We start from the raw sequence: 26701 nt of genomic DNA, 5'->3' as shown, positions 1-26701 counted from the left end.
TTAGGTCTCCATTATAACTGCTAGCCTACTTGCCGTTAGACTAACGGTGACTCTAGGCTTGGAGTCCCTTTTATGACGTCACGCCCAGCCTAGTTTAAGAGAGAGGGAGTGCTTAAAACCACTGTAAAAAGTACCAACTTTTCATATTATATTCAGCAATTTGGTATAAAAAACCATACAAAACAATGGTGGGCGGTTCTTATCTTTTTGTTTAATAAGCACATTGTCTTCGTGAAAAATATAAACTGCAATTTACACTTTAAATCTTTATTGAAAGTAGTCTCTATGCTCACAAAAGATTGTGAAATATTATTACATAAAAAAAGTTCTATAATATATTTTAAATTGTAATTAATTCCTGTGATTTTTCAGCAGCCATAACTCTTATTACTAATATGCTGATTTGGGTCAAGAAAACATTTATTTTTATTATCCAATATTTGAAATTCTTGCTCTGCTGCACTCCATTGTGCATCACTCTGTATGTTGTTATGATGACAAAGGTTTAAAAGTTACATTTATACTTTGGTCTTCCTCAGCATTCATCACTGTCAAATTGATTGAAATGGCCAATCAAATCAAAGTAGGCCGAGTTTACAGCAAGAAGCCTCAGTTCAAAAGAGTATCCTAAATAAAATATGTAAAAAGAAAATCATTTAATACATGTCAACTGGTTTATAATTAAAAAGTTAAATGACTGACAGTAACATCCAGTGATGCAAACTACCTGACTTATTTCACAAATATGGCTGTTTTGAATGGAAAATGTATGTTATTCATATAACTATTGTTTTACAATTTTAATGCAAACCTTTTTAAGACATGGCTATGGCCTTGCTATAATTACACTGTTGACCCTTCCCTTACCCCTTACCCCACTCTTAAACCTACCCAAACCACCAAACCTGTCCCTAACCTTACATGTATCCTACCGCAATAGCAGCAAAAGCGTTTTGCTATACAGCATGAACTCAATACGTATATTGTACCATCTTGTTTTTTATGTAAGTACATAGTAAACCTCATATAAAGTGTGACCATAAATCTTACTGACGCCAAACTTTTGAATGGTAGTGTACTTGATTTGGTAACATTGCAGTTACTATGTACATAAACATATTTGCAAAAGATGGCAGTTACAATGTACACATAGGCCTACTGATGTATAAGTGTAATATTTGCTTTGCGCTTTCCTGTAGCTCAAACAGTAAAGCATTGATGCTTGTAGCGCTAAGGTCATGGGTTCGATTCCCAGGGAAAGCAATAACTGAGAACTGATAATAATATAAAAATGTGTTCCTTGAAATGCAAAGTAAGTTGCTTTGGATAAAAGTGTTTGCAAAATGCGTAATTGAAAATTTGACTAATTCTGATATTTTTAAAAGACAAATAAACTTTTTGGTAATAATTCAACAATATATAATTCAGCCTTTATTTGCTCAATCTTTGATTTTTGGAATTTCCCTGAACTCAGGAGCTGTGAAGTGTCTCTTTCTTGATTTATCTTTTATCTGTGGTGTGGGCTTCTTTTCGGCATTACACTTCGGGACCAAATGATGTCCACCCACTTCAGTTATGCCCTGATTGGTATGTTGTGATGAAGAGGCGGACATATGCGTCAGTGCCAAGCACACGTCGCCCACCCTTAGTTGGCGGCATTGTAGTCTGCAGGATTGACTTGTGTGTTGAGGGTTACAGGAGGACCAGCCATGCCCACACACGATGAAAGGCAGCCCTTCACTCACCTCCAGAGACAACTGCAGAAAATGTTTTAAAATTTTAAAGAATAGTTCACCCGAAAATGACATTATCATTTAATATAATTTTTACTCCTTATGTCCTTTCATTGTTCTAAAAAAAGAGATCCTTGGCAGAACACATATTTTCTGTTTCAGAGAAGATGGTTGGAATAGTAATTCAATATCAATATATAAATATATAATATAAACCTAATTCAATATCAATATGCAGCATATCAGGAATATTTTCTGTCCATGTGTGTGCTTACCTGCGAGTGGTCATGCTCAATCTCCACGTGCAAACAAGACAGCGCAGGTGTCTGTGAAGGTGTGATCTTTAATACAGTGAAACGTTTCAGCATCAGCTCAGGATGTAATTGAGCACACTGCTCCAAATCTTCTGTCCTTAAATCCTCCACCCGCTTCAGTCGACCACCCTCAAGCTCCACCAAAGAGCCTTCTATAAAGCGATGGAGAATGCATAGGGCAGAAGAGGAGGATGTAGATTGTGTGATAGTGTTCAATCCTGCATCTCCTCTCCAGACCAGTAGGGGGAGCTCCTCTCTTGTTTGATTTTCACCTTGCCACTTTGATCCTTCAGGCACTGCATGAGTAGAACAGTTCAAATCAAGCGGCTGATGATGGTTGTATTTTGTGTTGTGTTTAAAATACTTTTTATTAGAATCTGTATAAAGTAGCGAACCTAGAACTGGGTTGTTTTTCACATAATGTCTCTCACTGTCTCTTTTGGAGCAGATTCTTTGACTTTGTGGTTCGTGGTACCAATGTGAATACTTTGATCTCTCATTTTGCATGCACATTTTGACTTCCTCATTTGGAATATCTCTTCTTCGAACGTCCCTAACAACCCCTGTATAGTAATAAGAAGCTGACAACGGGTCGACTTGTGGATTAGGCAGCTTTCTGAAACCTTTGACAAGTCCATGTCCTACTCCTGGAGTTAAATAACTCCAGTATGAAGTATCCCTTCCAATACTATGCAGCGTATTTGGGTCAGTCACAAGTAATTTTGATGAAGGTGGCAGATATATACTGCTAGTAGAGTTCTGACTCAGTGAAGAGTGGATCTGATTCGCTCCAATAACACAAGAGAGGTCAGGAGTCACAGAGCCTAAATCGTACCTGTAATTATACAAGTTAAATGCATCTGTGACAATGTCAGGTGTGGACTCCCGTACATGTCTAGGTCTTCTGAATATTAATTCCTGATTCCAAAAGGGTGAGGGGGTTTTAAAAATATGTTCAGATGACTGTTCATTGGAATTTGGTACAGAATTCCATTTATCTAATACTGAGGAGGAACTTGTATTTCTTGCCATCAGCACAACAAAGATTGCACTGTATCACATTTGACATAAATGATCTGTTGTCCTTCTCGTTCTCTCTTTAAACGTCTTGCTTAGTGGTTGTGGAGAAATGTCAATAACTTAGTTTATGAATTGTTTATGGTGTCAATTTGCTTATGGGAAATATCATTTAAGATGCTTTCAGAATCTTAGGGCATCAACTCTTAGCATTCAAGGCTTTGATAGTTCTTTGTGTTGTTGTGATGGGTACATTGATTTTGATATTAATGGAGACTTATGGCATCACACTAACTGGAGAACTGTTGGGTGGTTTCCAGTGCTAAGAATTTCTGAAAAACAAAAAAAACAAAGCACCTTTAGGCAACAGATACAATATTAAGTCTTAAAACCCCTCTGTAAACTTAAATAATACAGTATATTGTGAAGTTTTCTATTTTGTACTTTTAGGAGGCACATTCTTTTCGAAGTTTACATTTAACATTAAAATAACCAACTGGGCACCACACATTTACTAAATAGACAATTTATTCGTCAAGTAAATAAATAAATATTGCTTGACAATTACACATGCGTCTAGCAAATTTTCTACAAAAGCAATGACAATGGCAATTTTAGCTTTTGTGTAATGCCGCATTCACGCATTCAGTATAAAGTCTAAGACCATTTTTGTATCAGCAAATGACAACAAACAAAAATTTAAATTCAACATAAAATCAAATATGACGCTATTTACTGTCTTAATGCATGGTCTCATGATTCATCAGACCATATATTTCATATTAAAAATTACTCGAAAAACTTTTCTTAACTTTTCTTAAAATGTAATAATTAGATCTTCCTCTGAAAAAAATATTGAGTAACAGTTTATTTTGTAATCCCTCCCTCCAAACACCGGACTATTTTTCATAATGTAATCATCATAATCTCTGAATATCCTGTTTAACTCAGAAATACATCAGATTACTTAAAAAGTGCATTTCATTACATCATGGTAAGGTAGTGTTGTTTTGATCAGAAAAAAAACTGCTTTATTGCATGGCTCTGTCTTAATGTTTCTATTTATCTCCTTTAACTGCCGAAATAATTTCTTTTTTTATCCAAGTGTAACACTGTGGAAAGAGTGCTCTATACTTTACAAGTGCCTCTTCACTAACAATTTGAAAACTTAATGGTACACTAATAACAGCATTCAGCACCAGACGGTCTGCCTCACGCCAGCCTTTAGTCTACAAACTTCAGTCTGCCCCCCTGTCAGGGCTTTGGCTACAAATTTTCCATAATAACAGTGCATGTTGGACTGCTAGAAGAGTTAAGAGTGAAATAACTGACAAGTAGGAAAGGTTTAAAAACACATACTGTTTTTGGTATGAAATGAATCAAGAACAACTAAATATTTGTTTGATCTAATTTCTGAAGGGGATACAATCTGTCCTTTTCCTTTGATTTTAAACCCAAATATTGAACTTATGAAAGTTTTCAATTCCCACGCTGTCAGAAGGACATTATACTTATCACATATTATCACCTGATGTATGAACTGTTGAAATAGGTATTTACCTATTCAAATCCTTCAGCTCTTTATTCAAATGAAATGACTAATACTGTCATCCAATATTTATAGCCCTCAATCTATACATATACTTTAGAACATAAAGAGACCATTTTTCAATAACACCCTCTCAGACAATACTATACAAAACATCAGCACCAAAGGGCTTATTTGAATGAGGGATAGGCAAATACAAGAATGGCTAATTACGGTGGGTTGATTTTTCCATGCAAAAGTGAATATTTATCATGGAATTGGTGCTAAAAAGAAATTAATCAGAATTGCATAAACAACTGAATGATCTAAAAGAATCCTTATCAGTTCTGCAATTTATCTACAGCATGATATATCTATTCTATGCCGACTTCAAACAGTTCAAGAGAAATTCTAGAGTATCTGTAAAATGTATGTATGTATGTATGTATGTATTTATATATATATAAAATTATTGTTCTTCTTTTTCTAAGTGTTCCATCTACATAGCAATGACAGCACATAATCACAATATATCTTGCATTTGTTAAAGAGGAGGTTCTGGCTCTGGTAATATCATACTGTTCTCTCTAAAGCTAAAAATGAAACTGTGCATAACATGCAAATTAAATAATGTAGGCTGACTTATGAAAGCAAAAGTGTTATGAAATGAAATGAAACAACTAAATTGAACTATTTTTTAAAATAATTTTAAAACAACAACTTGTGCTTAAATATATTCATATTACTGCAAATAAAAATTAACGTTTACGAAACAACATTTTACAGTCCTAATTTCTGACTCTATATAATGATTTCTCAAGTATAAAAGAGGTACCACTTCAGCCAAAACACATTATTAAAGATGTATCTTACCTCTAGACAGCCCCTTGCTTTATGTAACATAAGGGCATGTGTTGCTGAAATGCTGCGCATCCAGTTGTGATGCTGACTTGCATATAAACTCTTATTTTCATTCCTCCTACTCTCTCTCAGTCTCTCCCACTCTCCTCTCAACTCTGTCTGACGCTGACTCTCTCTCTCTCTCTCTCTCTCTCTCTCTCTCTCTCTCTCTCTCTCTCTCTCTCTCCAAAATAATTTTTTAAGCATGAATGAAGAATAACCAATAGTTTTATTCGGCTGCCTCAACTGATTTAAACAGTCATGGCAGAACAAGTTTAAAGAAATTAAAAAAGCTTTTAGGAAACATACAGCCCAGACCTGAATCAGCCTTTCGTGTCATATGAATTCTCCGGTGTAATGCAATCTCATGCAGAATGCAGGGCAGTGGTTGGAGTAAACAAGTTTCTTCTCGTTAATGATGAGCACCAAACCGCTTAATGAACCGAGCCGCTGAAAATTGTTATCACAATTTGCACGTGCACACTTCATGAAACACAATGCTGACATATTTACTGTATCTAATTAAATCGTAGCCAGTTTGCGATTCCAAAATCGCACTGACTTAGCAATATAGCGATTTCTATTTAATGTTGGTACTAGGGCTGCAGCTATCGATTATTTTTGTAATCGATTAATCTAGCACTTAATCGATCAATTAATCGAGTAATCGGATTTTTTTTTGTGTGTGTGTTTTATTAACAGAATAGTTATATTAAACTTGTGTCTATTTCAGTTAAAGCTGTTATAAGTTATATACTATAAGTTATATAGTATGCAAGTTATAAAGCTATCTCATATGTGAATTTTCCTTTAAGATGTTATAATATAACCTCTCTAAGCATCTAAGCATATTTGTGTATTCTGGTAGTTTAACGCTGAAGAAGAGCTGTAACGTGACTTGTTGTTGAACACGCAGTACAAGCCGACGCACTTTTTGTTCCGTGTGTTTTAACTGAAAAATGAGTACTCCGAATCTTTATTAAAAACCAACAGGCTGGGGACTTTAATTTTTTGTTGTTGTCTGTATTTGGCAGACGTGAAATACAAACAAGGTCTCGCAAAGACTGCAATACAATATTTGTTCCTCCATCACGTCCCGGTGTGTAACAGTGAATGCATGCTGAAATTATTGTTGCGTGGCTACATAAAAGTTTAACCGTATGTGATGCATTGCTGCAATCGGTCTGACTGGCGTGTGTGTGTGTGTGTGTGTGTGTGTGTGTGTGTGTGTGTGTGTGTGTGTGAAGGGGTTCCTTTTTAAGGCTATACTCTCTTGCAATTGAACGTGATAGTTACGTTTACTACTTAAAAAAGCTAAAAATCATATCTAGTCAAACCGCATCACGACGACATCGCTACAAATACAGTATGGGATTAAAATCAGCGAACATCAATAGGCTTAGACTACGTCACCTTGTTTCAGCGAGTTAAGTGTATTAAGTGAATTAAGTGTGTAATCCCTGCGCCGCGCCTATAGTGCGCGTCATAGGAATTTAACCAGGCTTCGAGGCAGAGTTTTTGCCTCGAGGAATTTTTGTAATCGAGTAACTCGAGTAACTCGAGGAATCGTTTCAGCCCTAGTTGGTACATCATGCAACCTGTTTGTGTGTGTGACATTCTAGAAACAAAAATGTTGCTGCCCTCATCCCACTCTGCGACCCACACATGTTTCGTGACCTACAGTTTGAAAACACCTGTTCTAAGGGTTTCTGGGTGGTATCTGGGTTGAAGGCAGTTGCTAGGGCATTTCTATGCAGTTGCTAAGTTCTGAATTCTGAATGGTTGTAAGAGCTTTGCTATGTCAAGTCAAGCCAAGTCAAGTCACCTCTGCTTATATAGCATTGTTATACAGCATTATAAATTGTTTCATATAGCAGCTTTACGGTAACAAGCAGGAAAGTGATGATCAATTATGCAAACAGAATTCAATTCTGAGGTAAAGCAGCTCTATAAAACAATAGTGTCATTGTTTAGCTGAAGACAGTTCAGTGTTGATTCAGTTCAGTTTAATGACTATGTAAAGTTCATCAATTATGAAATGAGTTCAATTCAACAATAAAGTAGCACTGGAGAAAACAGTAATGCAATCATCTAGCTCAGTTCAATTCTCATCCGTCAGTAAAGTCTTTCTTCAGTACACTTAATATACAGTGTTTCTGAATATTAAGTGTCCCTATCTGAGCAAGCCACAGGTGACTGTGGCAAGGAACCAAACTCCATCAGGTGACAATGGAGAAAAATCTTGTGAGAAACCAGGCTCTGTTGGGGGGCCAGTTCTCTTCTGGCTAATGGTGTGATTATTATTCCAGGCTGCTCGTTTACAATATTTCATCCATTTCCTTATTTCAGGGATAAATCATGCCGATATAATGTGCAAGGTGTTGAAGCTGACCATAGGGTCTATGCAGAGGACTTGCTGAGGATCTGTGCCGATGCTCTAGTCAACGAGGTCTTTAGTGGATCGGTTTCTAGGGCTTGTCTAGTTGTTGTAGTCTCCGCTGACATCCAGGGCTGTGTTTTGGTTGTCTCTAGGTGCAGGTTTACCATTTGGTCTGGAGACAGAGCAGATCCGGCTGACTACAGTAACCTTAGGTTAAGAATGAGACAAACAGACTAATAATAGCATAGATGTAATTCCTCTTACGATGTAACAAGTACATCGGATCTTATTGGAAGTGTTCCCAGTTGACCTAATTTACGCAGCCAAACAATCTTTTAGCATTTACATTTGACATTTAAAAATGTAGTAGATGCTTTTATCCAAAGTGACTTACAAATGAGGAGAACAATAGAAGCAATCAAATCAACAATAGTGCAACATTATGCACGTGCTGTGACAACATTATGCATGTTCAGTGCCTTAAGTTTGATGCCAGCGGCTATTGGCAACCAGTGCAAACTGATAAGGAGAGTTGTGATGTGTGCTCCCTTTGGCTTGTTAAAGACCACTCTCACTGCTGCACTCTGGATCTGTTGCAGAGGTTTGACAGTACATGGTGGAAGGCCTGCCAAGAGAGCATAACAATAGTCTTGGACCAAGAGTTGAAGCACTGAAGTGCGGTTTCTGAGATGCCTATTGTCATGAGGGTTGATATTAGGATCTGTTGGTTAACCATGTCAAAACCAGCAGACAGATCCAGCAAGATTTGGAAGCTGCTCTTGCCAGTCTCAGAGCTTTAATAACTTAGAGAAAGGGAGTCTCAGTTGAGTGGCTGGTTGTTGAGCAGGAGGTTCTGTGTAGAAAGGAAGAGACTTGGTTCAACACGACTCGATTGGCAATGAGTTGAAAAAGGGATACCGGTCTGTAGTTTTTTAAAAGTGCTGGATTGGAGTGGGTTTCAGAAGCAGTGGGGTTATCTGAGCCTGCTTAAATGCTGTGGGAATACCAGGGTGAAGAGAGGTGTTGATGATGTGAGTGAGTGCAGGTACAAATGAAAAAGAAACGGCTTGAAAGAGATCAGTGGGAATAGGATCAAGCAGATAGGTTGTCGGGTGATTGGAAATGATGAGTTTGGGGACTTCTGCCTCTGAGAGCAGAGAGAAGAAGGGGAGTGTATGTGTGTGTTCGCTGTTAAGATGTATTTGTCAGTTTGTGGTGTGGAGAATTGGCCGCCGATGGTTGTTGTTCAATTTATGAAGAATGTGGCAAAGTCATCAGCTGTTAGAGTTGAGGAAGGAGGGGGAGGAGGACAAGGAAGAGAGGAAAAGCGTACAAGAGTCAGAAGTATTGTTAATTTGTTTGTGGTAGAATGTTCTTTTAGCAGTGGAGACATTTGCAGAGAAAGAAGAGAGGAGTGACTGGTACAAAGTAAGGTAAGTGGTATCTTTCATTTTGTGCCACTTCGTCTCAATTTAGAATGATGCTTGTGAAGAACATCAGATAGCCAGGGGGCGGAAGGGGTGGCGCAGGCTGTCTACATGAAAGGGGGCAAAAGTTGTCTACACAAGCTGTTAGAGTGGAGCAAAGAGCATCAGTAGCACTGTTAGAATCTAGTGATGGGAACTAATTAAAGGAAGGAATGAACCATATAGGGTAAACTTGACAGAATGTGTCTGCCTGCCAAACAACTCTAGGAAGATTGTTCCAGAGTTTGGGTGCTAACTAGGAAAAGGATCTACCGCAGAAGAATTTGTTATTCTAAGCATTTTCAACTGGAGAGACTTTTGAGACCACAGTGGACATTAATGCCTATGCAGTTGATAGGGTTTTGTGCCATTTGATAAGGTTTTTTGAGAGCCTGTTAGTTCATTATATGGTGTTCTGGGTTGTTGCTATGCATTAGATAAAGTGTTCTGACTGTTTTTTAGCACGTTGCAATGTATTTTCTAGGGTAGATGCCAGGGTGTTGTTAAATGGCTGCTAATGCATTCTAAATTTGATTACAGTTGCTAGGTATTCTTAGCCTGGTCCCACCAGACTCTTGTACCTTTCATTTGTACATAGAGTCTGGCACCGCTCCATTGACAAGCGTTAACTTCCTTGTAGGCGGGTACTCTATTGAAGTCTAAAACTATTGGATCTGCCATAACCAATCGCTAAAGTTTGGTCGTGACGAATGTCATGTCGAACCCCATGGGGAGGAGGGCCACAACATCATGGCCACCAACAAAACGAAGCAAAGATTGATCTTGCTCCAGCTCTAACTTTTTTGATATTCAGCAGAATGGCTTCGCTCGCATCTTTCTCCACTGCCATTACTGAACTACAACTCAAAATAACGCACGACATCAACGTCATCGTTCTCAACTCCCTCTGTTCGCTGATTGGCCTGGTAAAAAATTGACTGGAGGAAACCAAAGACTACAGCACAATCCCATACGTAGTACTGAAGGAAAATGAAAATTGAGCGGAAGTACGTATAGGAGGGCGGAGCCAGGCTAAGGTATTCTGGCCTGTTGAAAGGATATTATTATGTGGTTTCTAAAGTGTTATTATGAAAGGCAGATGTCCGAATGTTGTTATATGGGTTTTAAGGTGTTCTGAGTTGTTGTTAGTGTTAGTGGTATGTGGTTGCTAGGGTTTTGTGTTTCAGTTCAATGGTGTTGCTATGCAACTGGTACGATATTGTGTCTGCTTGTTAGGTTAGGTGTGTTCCATTCGACTGCAAGTGGACTGCAAAGTGGACTTCACAGGGTATTTCACCATCTTAAGTGAGATTCCAATCCGAAGGGAACGAACATCTTCAGTTCGAAGGGCACTGCAAACGGCGTAGGGAATAAGGGAACATCGATACATCACTTCACAGGAAGTGGAGAGCGAAAATCAACCAACTGTCATTGGCGTCATAAGTCTGAACTAACCATAGAGCAGAGCCGTTGGAAGAGATTTTAAATTTAAATTTCTAACGGTTCTGAGTTTACGTAACGTTATTGTCACGGGTGGTGTATGGCAGGAAGCACGAGGAGACGAGGAATTCAAATAAACAATAAACTTTACTATAAATCAAAACAACAAACAGGTACAGGCAGACAGAGCGGATGCAAACACCAGTTAACATAGACGAGAACCGACAAAGACAGACTGAACAGAAGAAACTATATACAGAGACAAATGAACCATAATGATGTGAAGACAGGTGACACAGATGATGATAACGAGGAACAGGCTGGTAAGTGAGGGAGTGAGTTCAGGTGTGGAGACAAGGAGGATTCTGGGAAGTGTAGTGCAGACAAGGACAGACAGGTGCAGACGAGGACTGTGACATTACTCCCCCCTCCCGGTAGGCGTGACCTCACGCCTTAAAACAGGGGTGGGAGGGTGGGCATCCTGGAGTCTGTAACGGGAAGGCGGACCGGGTGTAGGAGGATGGACTCCAGGATGGACCAGGCGGCCATGGCGGAGCAGGACGTGGGCGTGGCCATGGCGGAGCAGGACGTGGGCGTGGCCATGGCGGAGCAGGACGTGGGCGTGGCCAGGGCGGAGCAGGACGTGGGCGTGGCCAGGGCGGAGCAGGACGTGGGCGTGGCTGAGCAGACGAAACCTCGGGCGTCCAGGGTGGAGCTGTCGGACCCTCGGGCATCCAGGGCGGTGGGGACCCTTTGGGCGGCCATGGCGGTGCGGACCCTTCGGGCGGCCATGGCGGTGAGGACCCTTCGGGCGGCCACGGCGGTGAGGACCCTTCGGGCGGCCACGGCGGTGAGGACCCTTCGGGCGGCCACGGCGATGAGGACCCTTCGAGCGGCCACGGCGAGGGCCTATGGCCCCCCCCAAAAAAATTAAAGGGGAGAGTGACAGAGTCATTACCAGTCTCTGGGCTGGACGGAACCAGCGGTGAAGGGGTCTCTGGTCTGGACGGGACCAGCGGTGAAGGGGTCTCTGGGCTGGACGGGACCAGTGGCAAAGGGGTCTCTGGGCTGGACGGGACCAGCGGCAAAGGGGTCTCTGGGCTGGACGGGACCAGCGGCGAAGAGGTCTCTGGGCTGGACGGGACCAGCGGCGAAGGAAGCTCAGGGCTGGACTGGACCAGCTCCAAAGGAAGCTCAGGGCTGGACTGGACCAGGGGCAAAGGAAGCTCAGGGCTGGACTGGACCAGCGGCGAAGGAAGCTCAGGGCTGGACGGGACCAGCGGCGAAGGAAGCTCAGGGCTGGACGGGACCAGCGGCGAAGGAAGCTCAGGGCTGGACGGGACCAGCGGCGAAGGAAGCTCAGGGCTGGACGGGACCAGCGGCGAAGGAAGCTCAGGGCTGGACGGGACCAGCGGCGAAGGAAGCTCAGGGCTGGACGGGACCAGCGGCGAAGGAAGCTCAGGGCTGGACGGGACCAGCGGCGAAGGAAGCTCAGGGCTGGGTTCATGGGCTGAAATGAATGTGTGTGCTGCCCACACACACACAACAGCCATGGATCCCACAAGTAGCACTGCGTCATCCAGAGCTGGCTGGACTGTCTCTGGCTGGACGGTCTCTGGCTGGACGGTCTCTGGCTGGACGGTCTCTGGCTGGACGGTCTCTGGCTGGACGGTCTCTGGCTGGACGGTCTCTGGCTGGACGGTCTCTGGGACTATGGCCTTCCTGGCAGCACGTGCTGATATAAGTGGGGGATCGGCTATGCAGGAAACCAGTCCAGGACGTCCATATACTGATCCGGAGGCTGGTTTGATGGTAGGCGTGGTGGAGATGGCTGGAGACGGTGGTTGAGTGGCTATGTCATCAACCTCGCCTACGGTGAGGGTTGAGCCACTCAACCACAGCACAAGATCCAGGTACCACTCAATGGTCTCACCGGGATTTCTGGGCGGGATCCACGAGTAGAAGTGTGAATCGAGTCCACTCCAAAATAGATCCCCCAACTGCTGATCAGAGAGCGAGGTTTGATGGCTGTACTTAATGAACTCCTCTACGTAAGATTCTATCCCACGGCCATTCTGGGTAATAGAACACAAAATTGATCCAGCTTCGTCCATCTTTTGTCTTGGTCGGTTCTTCTGTCACGGGTGGTGTATGGCAGGAAGCACGAGGAGACGAGGAATTCAAATAAACAATAAACTTTACTATAAATCAAAACAACAAACAGGTACAGGCAGACAGAGCGGATGCAAACACCAGTTAACATAGACGAGAACCGACAAAGACAGACTGAACAGAAGAAACTAAATACAGAGACAAATGAACCATAATGATGTGAAGACAGGTGACACAGATGATGATAACGAGGAACAGGCTGGTAAGTGAGGGAGTGAGTTCAGGTGTGGAGACAAGGAGGATTCTGGGAAGTGTAGTGCAGACAAGGACAGACAGGTGCAGACGAGGACTGTGACAGTTATGCATTTGAGTATTCATAAATATTGTTATTATTTTACAAGCTAGAGTATTTATGAACGTTTGGGGTGAGGAATGTTACATTTCCATAGTCTATTGTATGAATATCTACACAAAATTAAAAGTGTCAAGCAGCTGAGGCGCAGTCTAATAAACTAATACAATGTTTTGATTTTTATTTATTAGATAGGCTAAGTGTTTTGTATATATAGGCCTATTATATGATTTAAAATTAGAAAGCAAAGTAAATTACAATATTTAATTTAATTAAGATATAATCTGCAAGACCCCGTTGTTGCCTTTCTTTGATGACGTTGCAGTGCGTTCCAAATGAGCGATTATTGTCAGCGAAGTCCACTTCAACTGATGTACCGTGTTCAGGGAGTAGGGAGCAGTGAACACTGCGTAGGGACCCTGTCGAATGGAACACACCTTATGTTTCTATGCAGTTGATAAGGTGACTGGTTTTTAACACATTGCAATGCAGTTGCAGAGACCGACCTGTTGTTATACAATCGCTAAGGTGTTTTGAATCATTAATAGCACTTTGCTATGTGGTTGCTAGGGTTTTGTGTGTCAGTGCAAGGGTGTTGCTATGCACTTGATAAGGTGTTGTGAATGCTTGTTTTTTATGTGGATATGCTGTTTCTGGGTGGTAACAGCAGTTGTTAGCATGTTGCTATATGGTTCGACAGGTGTTTTGAGTAATTATAATGTGATTGCCAGGAAGTTCTTGGTGGATGCCAAGTTGTGTTGATTTGGGGTGATTAGTGGTTGTTAGGGTGTTCGCTGGGTAGTTGCTTACTTGCCCAGTTAAGGTTTAAAGCCCAGGAAACACATGTAGGGTACAACAGGGCTAAAGGCTCCACAGGGTAAAAGGCTCCTTCGATTTTGTTTTCCTCTAAACCACTAGATTGCACAAAAACTTGCAGCAACCCTTTCCAAAACATCTGCTTTTCAAGATGCACGTGAATTTTTGACTGATCCTTGACGCGATTGCGGGCAGCAGCACAAAGTTGATTTTGTGCTAATTGGATAAACTGTTTTTTTGTTTGTTTAAAAAAAAGAGAGAATCGCTAAAATTATAAGACAAAAGTCTTGATAATTATTTTAAGTTTTGTTCAAGTTAATTAAAGCAACTGTTTTTTCAATAACAGAAGAATATGTAAAAGTATGCTATTTGGGGTAAAAGGCGCCCCTGCTGCTAAAGGCACAATAATCAACATGATAATAAACAGCTGGCTGACTTTTCTATTTGTTGACATGACATGGTTAGATTCAGATGGTAAATATCATATATTAAGTTGGGTGTCCACTTTATAGATATAATGATCCTATTTATATAAAATTTTTAATATTATGATGGTTTCATCCATCATAATATTAAAAATATGATATTAATCATTTCACATAATAAAATATGATTGAATGTTAGTACTGTAAATCTAAATTAAATGATTATGAGATAAAAATATATTTTTATATTAACATATTTTAATGACAGTATAATTATTGAACAAAAATGAATTATTTTATTTATCAAAATAAACGGAAAATAGTTCAAACTTTGTTAAAGGAGCATTGCGTAGCTTTTTACTTAAAAAAAATCTTTAAGATAGAGTTTTCATTTGTACATTTATGAGCCAACATAATGTAATAGAAAGAATGACACCTTAATGTCCACCACGGTTGCCTCTATCATGTGTGCGGAGGAGTCGGGTCCGAATTGGCGGGAAAATTCACAAAATGTGACGTCATGCGCGTTCTCGTCTACTTGGGCTTACATCCGGCCATTAGTAAGCAGCGGCAAATCCGGTAATCGCTAGCAGTATCGTGAATCAACTGGACTCTGCGGACGGAAAGAAGCGACCAGCCTCCAGGACAATCCAGACACCCACGGCAACTCCTCGTAAGTTTAAAAAAAAAAAAGCCTCATCTAGTTCGGCCAAGATAGAGAGTGAATGGCGTCGGGCAAAGACAAGAGTCAACATTGGAGCGGCTTTTGATTCTTGGATTCTTGGAGGGAGCTCCGGTCAGCGCTGCGTATAAAAACAGACTCGAGCTGGCTTTCTTTTTACTGCAAAGGTAAGACATAGTTACAGGCCATTTTGCAATATATTATTTTATTGTTTTTGTGGTTTTTGTTTTTATTGTTTACGAGTGTGCGCACCGAGAACGAGCATGAGACTGCCTGCAGTTTCTCTAACGGCCACTGGTGTCAGTAACGGTTAGAAATTTCAGAACCTACGCAATGCTCCTTTAAAGTGATTGTTTTGCACAAGTTTTAGCTTAGACATAATTAAAAACATATTATTTTAGCTACAGTATTTTTACAAATACTGTGTGCCTTTTGCCCCATGCTGGTGAGCCTTTTGCCCTGTATGTGGGGTAAAAGGCCTACCTTGCGACCTCATACATTTATAAGATTTTTTTTTTAAATAAACCACTTTTATGATTTATTTTCTCACAAAATCTGTTGCTCCATAAACGTTCAAATATATATATATATATATATATATATATATATATATATATATATATATATATATATATATATATATATATATATATTAATATTTTTTTTTCTGCAATCATACTCTATGGGAATAGTGAAAAGCCATTTTCTTTTCTTAAGGTGTGCCTTTTGAACCCAAACATCAGTCAGATGTGTCAATATTATCAGGTTAACCCATTTGCACTTTTGCTTTATTCTGTTTGCACCTGAAACGTTAGTGACATGCTGCGACCACAAACACTGAAGTGAAGCCCACACACAGTCGCAAGGATTCTGTCTGAGTCATATAAGAGATCTTTAACACCACACACCCCTCCAAACTCATACAGATACACTGCATGAATGTCAGTCTGGATTGTAAAGATATGTGTGTGTGACATTTAGAGAGAACTAATGCTGATACAATCATGTTTTCCACACATCCCACACACTCTTACAGCTGTGGTAAACTAATCTTCAGACGCAACAGAAGTTCAGCTGCACATTTGAGGCTGTGTATTTTCTGAGGACAGTTGAAGCGGAGTTTCAGTACTAAACCAGAGAGCAACATTAACCTCAATTCTGATCCTCTCAGCCTCTCATGCACAATATTGTCATCAGTGGTGATTGAATGTACTGAGGAAACAACCAGTATTCAATCAGTAATAAAATAGAGGTGTTTTTTTTTGTATTTGGCAATTTAGATATTGCATTGGTTACTTGAGTGATGCCATTTAATGTTTTAGACATTTTTAGATAGGCTACATAGTTTGTATGTGGGTGTTCTTTAGTCTAACATTCACACAAGAGGCAGTTTTTAACTGTAAATGTACCACAGTAACACTGTGCACAGTAGCACTTTACACCTAAAGTTAATATTCAGGCCAGTATGAAGAAGGCTATAACAAAATAAATAAACAAAAACGCACCCTGGTTTTGTTTAATTGCCACTAGATGGCGCTTTTGTATTTATCTTAAAACTAGACTAAGTGCAGACCCCCCCCCCCCCATTATTATTATTATTATTATTATTATTATTATTATTATTATTATTATTATTATTATTATTATTATCTAGCACACTCTTAACCATGAGGCACATCCCAGGATGATTTTTAAACAGCACTGAAATTGAATGTACTGTATATACAGTATATTATATATCAACTGCCTTTGAGTTACTAGACTATCCAAAAGCACACATTGAAAGATGAATGTGTGTATACGCACAAACACAAACACATACGTTTAAATTTAATTTGAATTTAATTTTAAGTAAGTTTATATTATATGAATACATTAATGGTCGATTTGTTTTTAGTGCATTTCATCAAATGTTAAAGAAACATCCTTCTCCTTTCATGGAATGACCTCTAAGACAAAGAGAGTTTGAGAGACAGAGCTAGCTTAAATTTTCTTAGCACTTCCTCTCTCGTTACATAACCCCTCCCCCCTTCCTCTGTCTGATCCCATTTGTAAATTCAACTCTCCTCCTTCTGTGAGGGTGGACTTGGTATGATCCACTTGCCCCAGACCCGAGGTCTGACTCTGAGCAGACAGATGCGGCCACTAGTGCTGCTGCAGAGGAAGTGCATGACTAAATCTACAGCCTAAAGTCTCAGAGACAGAGAGGGAGATGAGCTGTGTCAGAATCCAGTCTTGCTCTGGGACGGCAGACTGACTGAAACTGCCGGTAAAGCACTCAGTTTTCCCAGCCGTGCATATCTGTCACTCTGGAGTCATGAGCTCAAAGGGGACGAACCTGCACAACAAACGTCTTCCCTGTGAGTATTTAACCTTTTATTGAATTATTTTGCTCATAAAGATATGACTCTTCTTACACTCTGCTTGACAACATGCATGGCAGATGACCAGTCATTAATCAAAAGAAGAATCATTGTGTCATTAAATAACATGCATGGCTAGTTGTCACACTGTTTACTCCAGTGAATATTTCTCAGTTTAGGGTTATTATTTTTGATAATCAGTTCCTAAATCGATACAAACCCTAAAAATTCCCTTTATTTCCCAAGAAGTTTAACTCTTCTGACTCCATTCCTCACTGTCATTTAGCATGCCCACCTGTTATTGTAAAATAATTATTAAACACAAAAGATTAAATGTTTAAGACTTGCAAAATATGAAACCACTGTACTCAAATATGTATAAAATTACAAAATTTAAAACATATGGCAACTTGCCCACACCTTTATGTAAAAAAACCCTTGTCCTGAAAAGACTACTAATCTTTTCAATTAAAATGTACGGTCATCTTATACTTTTTATCTGATGAATGCCAGTTTGGTTTTGTTTACTTGTTTGCAGCAAAATGTTTAAATATTTGCTGATGTTTCAGTTTTAGTTTCAAGACTTCATAATGAATTTATAAAAATATTCTATTCTGTTTGAATCCAGCATACAAAACTATTGCCAGTGAAAACAGTGTAATTTACGGAAGCAAACAGAGCTCAATGCACTGCAACTAAAGAAAGCACCAGCAAATACAAAAAAACACCAGCAAATTAACATCTTCATCAGTTTGCCAACACATGTGCTACAAATACTCACAACACAACCAAATACAGAAACGCGCTGTGAATATTCAACGCAACCTAAAACAGAAAAGCAGTGCAAATACCCGCAATGCAACCAAATACAGAAACACACTGTAAATACTCAACGCAACCAAATACAAAAAATATGCTACAAATAGTCACAACGCAACCAAATCCAGAACCGTACTGCAAATACTCACATTGCAACCAAATACAGAAACACGCTGCAAATACTCTCAACGCAACCAAATACAGAAATGTGCTGCAAATAGCACAAAGCTTTCTGCAACTGAAGAAAATTCATGCAAATAGAAAAGAAAAAACACCAGCAAATTAAGAGAACGTCTTCATCAGTTTGAAAACAGTTTTCAACAGTTTTTCATCACTGTTCCTGATGGACTGTTTGACTTTTCTTCCTGTGTCCTCTGAATGCTCATCGCTGTTTCTAGACAGCACAGACACCTGCATGGACAATGAATTGTTACCTTTGACCCTGTCTAGTCTGCCTCCGTCACTGCCCTGCTCAGCTAGTCCTCCACCCCCACTTCTCCTGGAGGTTGTCAGCCCTTCACCATCTCCTGCAATGCCAAGCACTCACATCAAGCCTCAGGTCCTGCAACCACCATTAGCGCCTGAGTGGATAGATCTGGTGGCTCCACCTCCTGCCTCAGATCGTCTCACTCTGCCTTGGCCTGTCGACCTGTCTGCTCAACCTTGGCACCACCAGACACCCTCAGCCTTACGGCTCCACCGGTTCCTTCATCCCACCGGTCAGTCGTCACTGCTCCTCCGCCATGGACTTGCTACGCTCCGTTCATCCACCCCTACGGCTGCAGCGGGCTCCTCTTTCCCTTCAGGTACGCCTCGGCCCTCCATCACACCGGCATCAACTCAGTCCTCCGGTAGTCTGTCTCCTCCTCAGATGATCGTCGCTTCGGCATCGCCTAGACCTCCTGATGTCACGCTTCTCCCTCGGCTCTCACTACCTAGGTAGTGGCTAATGGGGATCCAAATAAACAGATAAACAATTAAACAAACTCATCAAATCATCACACCTGTTCGTCATCTCCTCATTATCACTGTCTTTTAAATTCCTCAACTTTACTCTGTGTTTGTCGGTTGTTGTTTGTGTGTGCGTGTTACACACACTTTTACGTTGCCTTTCTCTACATGGATTACATGGAGTTTATTTTATTAAAATACCTTTTTGTTCATTGAAACCTTTTTGAACTCTCCTTCATCCTAATCATCTTTATCTGGTAACAATTTGTAGCACAAGTATTGTTGGTAATTGAACTTTTGACTAAATGCATATCACTTCATGTGGCAACTAACCGCGGTCTCACGTGAATGTGTGACAAAACATATTACCTATTATTCTCCTTGTAGAATCACTAATAACAAAATGAAAAATGCCTCCCTTATTTGGACTTTACTTGGGTTAGGGGGGAAACATCTGTTATGTAGATTTTCTATTTTTAAAGGGCTTCCGTTGCTTTGACCAAACATTTAAAGAGCTGATGACTTGATGAACCTGTCAAAGTTTACTGGATTCTAGATTTATTGGGTGTACCCTGACTGAAATCCCTCTAAATGAAATTGTTTTTCTGCCATTTTTAGCAGATGGGACTGTAAACAGTCCAAGTTCCCACACTCTCTGGTCTCAGACACACACATGCTTAGAGGTTGAGACTGGCAATTAGATTGTCCACATGATACTATTTTTCAATTTTGCTCAAATTATGAATCCCCAGAATGCTTTAGTATGTGAACCACTATGACAAAGAAAGCTGGAGGTAGGGTGGCGTGGAAACAGAGGTTTGCCTTGTATGGAGAAAATGACAAGGCAATATGGTAAAATTGAATGACATGGAAAATAGACTTAATGTATGTACTAAATTACACTTCACATTTTAGCGACCATTAATTCCAAAAAAGGAGAAGTGCCTACTTGATTCTGTTACCTACTGATGCATTCAAAATCAAAATTGATTAATTTTGGACTACAATATGCTTGGTTTTGATCTTCATAACTGTGTGTGTGTTCAAGCATAGTGGCTGATTCTGGCTTCATAATTGCACTGTGATGTGAATCAAACTGACTCTACAAATGCTGTCAAAAAGTATTTGCCCCTTGTCTTTTTGAGATTATGTATAACTACACAAAATATGTTTTTTTATATTTTGATTTTGGTGGGCAGATCTATAACTTTCTATAATGACATACGATGTAAATTGTAGTATTTTTAAATCATGAAGGATAATTTTTTATAATTAATAAGTTTTGGATGAAGATCTGAATGCCATTTAGTGTAAAATGTATACAAATAAAAAACAATACAGAAAATCAGACCGCAACAAACTTTTTAAAAGCACTATATGTATCACTCACAAGTCTTTAGATGATAGCATGAAAAGTCGGGAGAAATTTCACTGAACCTACAAGGACTACTTTTTATCTTCTCACTTTAGGAGCTTGTATATAATGTGGGCAAATGAATGAGAAAAAGATAAAAGATACACTCAAGTACTTTTGGTCGACAGCACTTGCTATCTAGTTCCTTACTCCATGCTTCATACTTTCCTTATGACTCATTATCATGTCGCTCATATTGTGGAATCTTCTAGAAATTCCTCTCAGTTCGTTTCACTCATGTTGTTCTCTGGTACTTTTGTGTGAATTGCAGTATATCTGAAAATAGAACTAATAGAGTTGGTGGTTGCTGCCTTATAAAAGATGCTGAATTAAATATATTGAAGTTTAGCTTGTTAACAATCATTTCCTTGTCAGATAACTGAAGATATTTAGTTTCTGGGGTTTCCTTATTTCCAAAACTTTCATACCCACACATTCTGCACACACATACACTCCCACTATTAATAATTCAGTTTGTTTTGGAAACCACAGTTGTGTGTGTAGATTCGACACAGGACAAGGGAATTTCTGTGTTATGCAGTAACTATTTAGGCTTCTCTTATTTCTATATAAGGTTTTATCAGACTTCCAGAAATATGCTCTGGTAATACTCAGACACTTAAAGGTACAGTAAGTAAGCGATTTCTGAGAAACACTGTTGATAGTTAAATCAACCCAAACAAACACGCCCCTCCCTTCCTTGCTCCGCCCCCAAAATAATTAATTTGCAATGCAAGAGTGAATGTCTCTTTATCATAGCTGAAGCAAACCAAAACAATGCTTCATAAAAAAAGATGAAGATGATGAACAAAAAACAAGGAAGAACAAAACGTGAACATACAGTACACAAAAGTATATATAAGCATGAATTTGTTTTTAGTCGCCAGCGGCACCCGCTCCAGACAAACAATGGCACTCAAAACCGTACTGTTTCTATAGCTAACATTACAACAACAGCATATCTTGGCTCTCTGTAACAGCAAAAAATGTTTAAAGCGCGTATAAAGCAAAAACAACGTTGTCATGAAGTCTAAGCATTGGTGTAGTAGGCAAACCACCGGGCGATGAAGATGAATACAAAATTAGATTTTTTAACTGATATCACCATAAAAAAACAAACACACACACACACACACACACACACACACACACACACACACACACACACACACACACACACACACGCACGCACACACGCACGCACGCACGCACGCACGCACGCACACACACACACGAAATGTGTGACGAACATGACCTCACCTCATATGTACTTATGTCAGATGCTTTTCAAAAACTCTTGCAAACCTGACTCAAAGTATCATCACCCACATGCACACAGCTCAGTGTGTCAAGGCATCATCAGTGCTAACCACTAGTCCATAGGTCCATAGAAGCATGTTGTTTCTCTAAGTTTAGTGTGTAGCATTTTTGGGTACATCACCCTTCACATTATGCGAACATACTGCAAAGTGATGACTGTTTAAAGCGAATACAGTGTGGCATGTTTCTGTCTGCTGTTTGATGGATGGCAGTTTGAAATTGCAGCAGGTCAGAGATCATTAAAATAGGGAAACACTAATGAACAGCAGCAGTTCCAAATGACCTAACAAATCATGACATTGGTATGGCATGACATCTTTTATAACAGACCTGTGACATCATCACATTGTGCTTAGGAATGAGTGTTACATAATGATCCTAGGAGCAAATGGAAATGATAATAGACTGTTGTTATGCCTTAGATCAGCTGTTTTTCTTGTATGATACGTGGATATAATAAGTTGCTTTGCATTTTATCAGTTATAATACTTTAATGAATAAATGTATTCATTATTACTATATAAATCCTGGATATGTTTTTAAGTTACCCATGAAATCAAAACTAGAGTTGTGTGGCAACTTTGTTAGCCTCGTGGCTAATATCTTGGTAACATGGTTGCATGTTCCGTAGTAGGGGTGGGCGATATACCGGTAGACGTGATTAACTGGTGTAAATATGTCAACCGGTAGAGATTTTGGACTATCGTCTGTATCGCGGTTACGCTCATGTTATGTTGCTGTGCTATGTGGTCACGAAAGCTTATCATTTGCATGCATTTTTAAGCATTGCAGTTTAAATTAAAACTGCAGTGTTTATTAAAAACGTTTTATTATTCATGCCAGGCCAGGAGTTGCCGGGATCACTTTGTAAAGAAAAATTATGCACCTATAGACTGAACATGTGACATAATACATATGCGCATAATGTCACCATTTTAACAAATTTGTGTTTTTGTAGTTCACACAGAGACAATAACACTATCATTTTCAAAAACTAGCACTTTGAAAGTTTGGTTTTTGGGCCAAAATTCACAAAACGTTTTCCGGACAAAATGGCCAAAACGCATTAAAGTTTTTTGTTTTTAGTTGAAAACGCTGTAGTGTAAAATGCCCCTGAGAGACGTGAAGTCGTGCTCAATAGACCTCACAGCCATTGCACAACCAGCCCAGAGACAGAATCCTCGCCCTGTATTAACTGTGATCTGTTATTAGTGGTCCCGCCCAACCCTCCTCTCCCAACTCCTCGTCCTCCTCCAAAGCCACCATAGATATATACACTAGATGTCGCCTTGGGGTTCTAAGCATGCGTCAAAACCGCCTCACTCTTGGAACAGGGGTCTTGTCATAGCTAGATAACGCTGCTATCTCCGCCTGTACTTCGAATTCATGGATGATGCCCGACTTTTGTGCTGTGTATGGATGTTCGTACGAACGAAATCTAAAAACCAGACAGCAAGGGATTACATTTCACAAGAATGTGAAATTTTGTAAATTTTTAAACATTTCTCTGGAGTCAATGATAAATACATGTCTTACCACTGGAACAAACCAAAAAAACTAGAAAATCGCATTCATGACTATTTATGGTGATTTTATTTCTGTTAGACCTTTTCCTACATTGACGCTGATGCATTAAAGAGGAGGGGCTCCCCGTTCCATGATGGTGGCTCTATTGACGCATTCATTCCAATGAACTGCTGTAGCCAAGGCGACATCTAGTGTTTATATCTATGCAAAGCCCCCACCTTCACCTCCCTCCGTCACTCATTTCCTGTTTGTCTTTGATTTGGTTGGGGTGGTCATCCCTTCTGGGGAGGGACGTAATGTCACAGACACTCATTCTTAGTTTCATTATCATGGACTTTTAGTTAGTTTGTCTTCCTTTGTTCAGTTTCCCACCCCTTAGCAGTTGTCATAGTGATTAATTTAATCATCACAGGTGTTTGTCATTATTTCCATAATTTGCTTTGTATTTAAAGGGGTGGTTGATTGCGATTTCACTTTTTTCATTTTCATTCACTGTTTACAAAAAAAGGGGGCATGGCCATATTTCTGCGGCTTTGTCGAAGAGGAAGAGTTATAGTGGAGAGCTGTAGCCATGCCATCGAAAGTATGTTATTTTCACCCAGCTGTCAGGTCTTCTGTGTCCGGGCTTCCTACGGACGCTGTAGTTCGTCAACAATGGCTAAAATTTATGTTTGATTATGTTCCAGAAAATTACAATCGTAATTTAGCTCTTTGTTCTGCGCATTTTACGGAAGACAGCTTCCAGAATCTCCACAAATTCAATGTCGGATTCAACAACAAACTGTTACTAAAGCATGAAGCAGTTCCAACTTTAAAACCAGAGGCAGCAGTTGTTGGGCCACAACCTGTAAGTAAGACTTAATCATTTTAAATGTATTTGCATGTATAATTTCAGACGTAATGTTTTAGTTCTTATCAAGGACGTAAACAAATGCCAGCGCTGACTTTAGTAGCCACTTAGTTATGCTATTGTGTGTCTATGACAAATGTGAACAAACATTTTGGACCTGAATTTGTAATTATGTACTAATTTTGTAAATGTATTTTCCATGTATACTTTATGACGTTATTTTTCAATTTGATCAAGAACGTAAACCAATGCCAACGCTGTTTGTTTAGCCAGTTAGTTAGATGCTATTTTGTGTGTTTAAGACAAACGTGTACACCTAAAGAAAACGATACAATGAGTAAACTAAGTTTTGTGAATAGATAAACGGTTGTCATTATATCGATAAAACAATAACTTTAAAAACGGTATTACTCTGTCATTTATTCAGTTATATTAAATGTTTAATCAGGAGAAAACCGTATCTCAAAAGCTAACAAGCAGCAGTAGCATTTTCAAGTAACAGGGTATCGAAATTCTTATATAATAATAGTAGAATAGAAAAGAATAGAATAGAATAATAATAATAAAAAATTTACCATTCAGAAACGTTTTTTAAGAGCCGTGGGGAGGTTCTGATTGACTCTCTTCATTGCCGCTTTCTGGGTCTGATTCTGGTTCAAACATTATTTACATTTGACCGGAGCACATGCAACTTTCGCCCGTAAAGGTAATGGGCGTGAAGTTTCCGGACAACGTGCGCTACGCAGTTTAGCCAATTACAACACACCGGCCCAACTAACCAATCTGAGCCCATTGCCTGTTTCTGAGGGAGTGGTTTCATAGAATCAGGAAGTCAACCAGTCATTCTAAAATAACAGAAGAGAAAGCGGCTTACAATAAAGATGAAATTTATGAAAAATAAGGCTTTTAAAAAAAAAAACACAAATACATGTTATAATGCACCCCATAAACACAATCATGCAAAGAAAAAAAGCAGTAAACCACCCCTTTAAGATGCAGTCTTTTCAGTGTTCATTTGTCTGGTCACGTCAGTAGCAGTTTTGTTTGTTTGCCTCATTTGAAATATCTTCTGTGAGGAATATTAAAGCCTTTTGACCCTGATCTCCATCTTCATCGTGTTTCCTGCAACCATTGGTGACATTATCGTTTTCATGCAATAAAATTTGGATATATCATGATATAAGATTTTGGTCATAACGGCCACCTCTATTCCTTAGCTGACAAAGTAGAAAGCTGAAGGGAAATCTGAGAGTGTATGTTATAGTGAGTTTACCATAACTAAGGAGGAGGGGTTTTAAAACCCGCTGAAGAAAATGGTGAACCAGTTTCTGAAATAAAGTTTTTTTTACAGTGTATTGTCAAGCAAGCACTTTGACCTTTCTTTTACCATATTTGATGTACTTTATTATTTGTGCATTGATCAATGTTTATATGTAAGAGCAATCAAGTCTCTTCAGTAAACTTTAATTAAACTGCTTAATACATATGGATTTCTTTTACGATCTTGTTATGAATTTGGTGGTATGATTTTTCAATGGAAGGACAGCAATCTCTCAGGTTTAATTTAAAACATCTTCAATTGTTTATTGAAGATGAAAAAAATTTTATGGGTTTGGAATGTCATGAGGGTGAGTACATGATGAGAGAATTTTCATTTTTGGGTGAATTAATCCTTTAAGAGCTTGTGTTAGCTGAATACCACATCCTTCATTCAATGTCTTCAAATAATTTTGGTTTGTGGTTTTGAAAATCCCCATTTATGGTTTAAGGTTACCATACTTGTCAAAAGTGAGTAAAATCTGTTTTAGAGAAACATTCTCTTGTCATTTTTCAATGAGAGAAATTAGCATCTGCTTTTTAGTTATATTTTAAGGTATGGTTTCTTAGTTAGTAAGTCGGAGCTTTTACTCTCAGTCCCTGAGGTTTAACACATGAACTTTTAACTCATTCATCTGGAAAGTTAATTTCCCATGTCCTGTTTTTAAACTGTCCTTAGAGGGATGTGGTGGACTGGTTTTAGGCTGTTTGGGGACTGTAAAGTCTGAAAGTCACCTTCTAGAAGAAAAATGTATGTTTTTTTGAATGAGATGACTGGAAGAGGTTGATGCGTGGTTAAGGCACTCCTGCTGTGGTAATTATACACACTTATGACTGTCTATTTATACAAACAGAATACATTCCTGTAGATGAGTCCAAGATCTGTTAAAATCAAGGGCTGCATGACGTGTTTATTTGTGTCTGAAAAGGTTAAGACTGTTGGCAAGTCTCTGAGAGTGCCTGTATGGATGCTGT

At 39.4% G+C, this 26701-nt stretch overlaps 1 protein-coding gene and 1 long non-coding RNA gene across 4 annotated transcripts in view; one reads left to right on the top strand and one right to left on the bottom strand.

The window, feature by feature from the left end:
* Positions 1 to 191: 191 nt before the first annotated feature.
* LOC143711352 (uncharacterized) lies at positions 192 to 20648 on the bottom strand. 3 transcript variants are annotated; one of them, XR_013194816.1, is made up of 3 exons: positions 18782 to 20648; positions 2009 to 3396; positions 192 to 1757 (listed from the first exon to the last, which is right to left on the bottom strand). It is a non-coding gene; the product is annotated as an uncharacterized LOC143711352 (long non-coding RNA). The 3 variants fall into 3 exon arrangements; XR_013194817.1 differs by lacking the exon at positions 18782 to 20648 and adding an exon at positions 5466 to 5536; XR_013194818.1 differs by lacking the exon at positions 18782 to 20648 and having other exon boundaries at positions 757 to 1757; positions 2009 to 2343; positions 2443 to 3411.
* The window catches only part of LOC143711348 (dysbindin), a 39742-nt gene continuing 30275 nt past the window's right edge, over positions 17235 to 26701 (top strand). Inside the window, exon 1 of the mRNA XM_077202762.1 lies at positions 17235 to 17525. Within this exon, the coding sequence (XP_077058877.1) occupies positions 17483 to 17525 (43 nt within the window). The 5' untranslated portion in view covers positions 17235 to 17482. The remainder of the gene's footprint in view (positions 17526 to 26701) is intronic.

The sequence above is a fragment of the Siphateles boraxobius genome, unplaced genomic scaffold (assembly GCF_051911475.1).
Source record: "Siphateles boraxobius isolate OS27281-9 unplaced genomic scaffold, OSU_SipBor_1 5, whole genome shotgun sequence".
NCBI lineage: Eukaryota > Metazoa > Chordata > Actinopteri > Cypriniformes > Leuciscidae > Siphateles > Siphateles boraxobius.
Note: the sequence above shows the minus strand (reverse complement) of the source record. Positions and strands in the feature narration are given on the sequence as shown.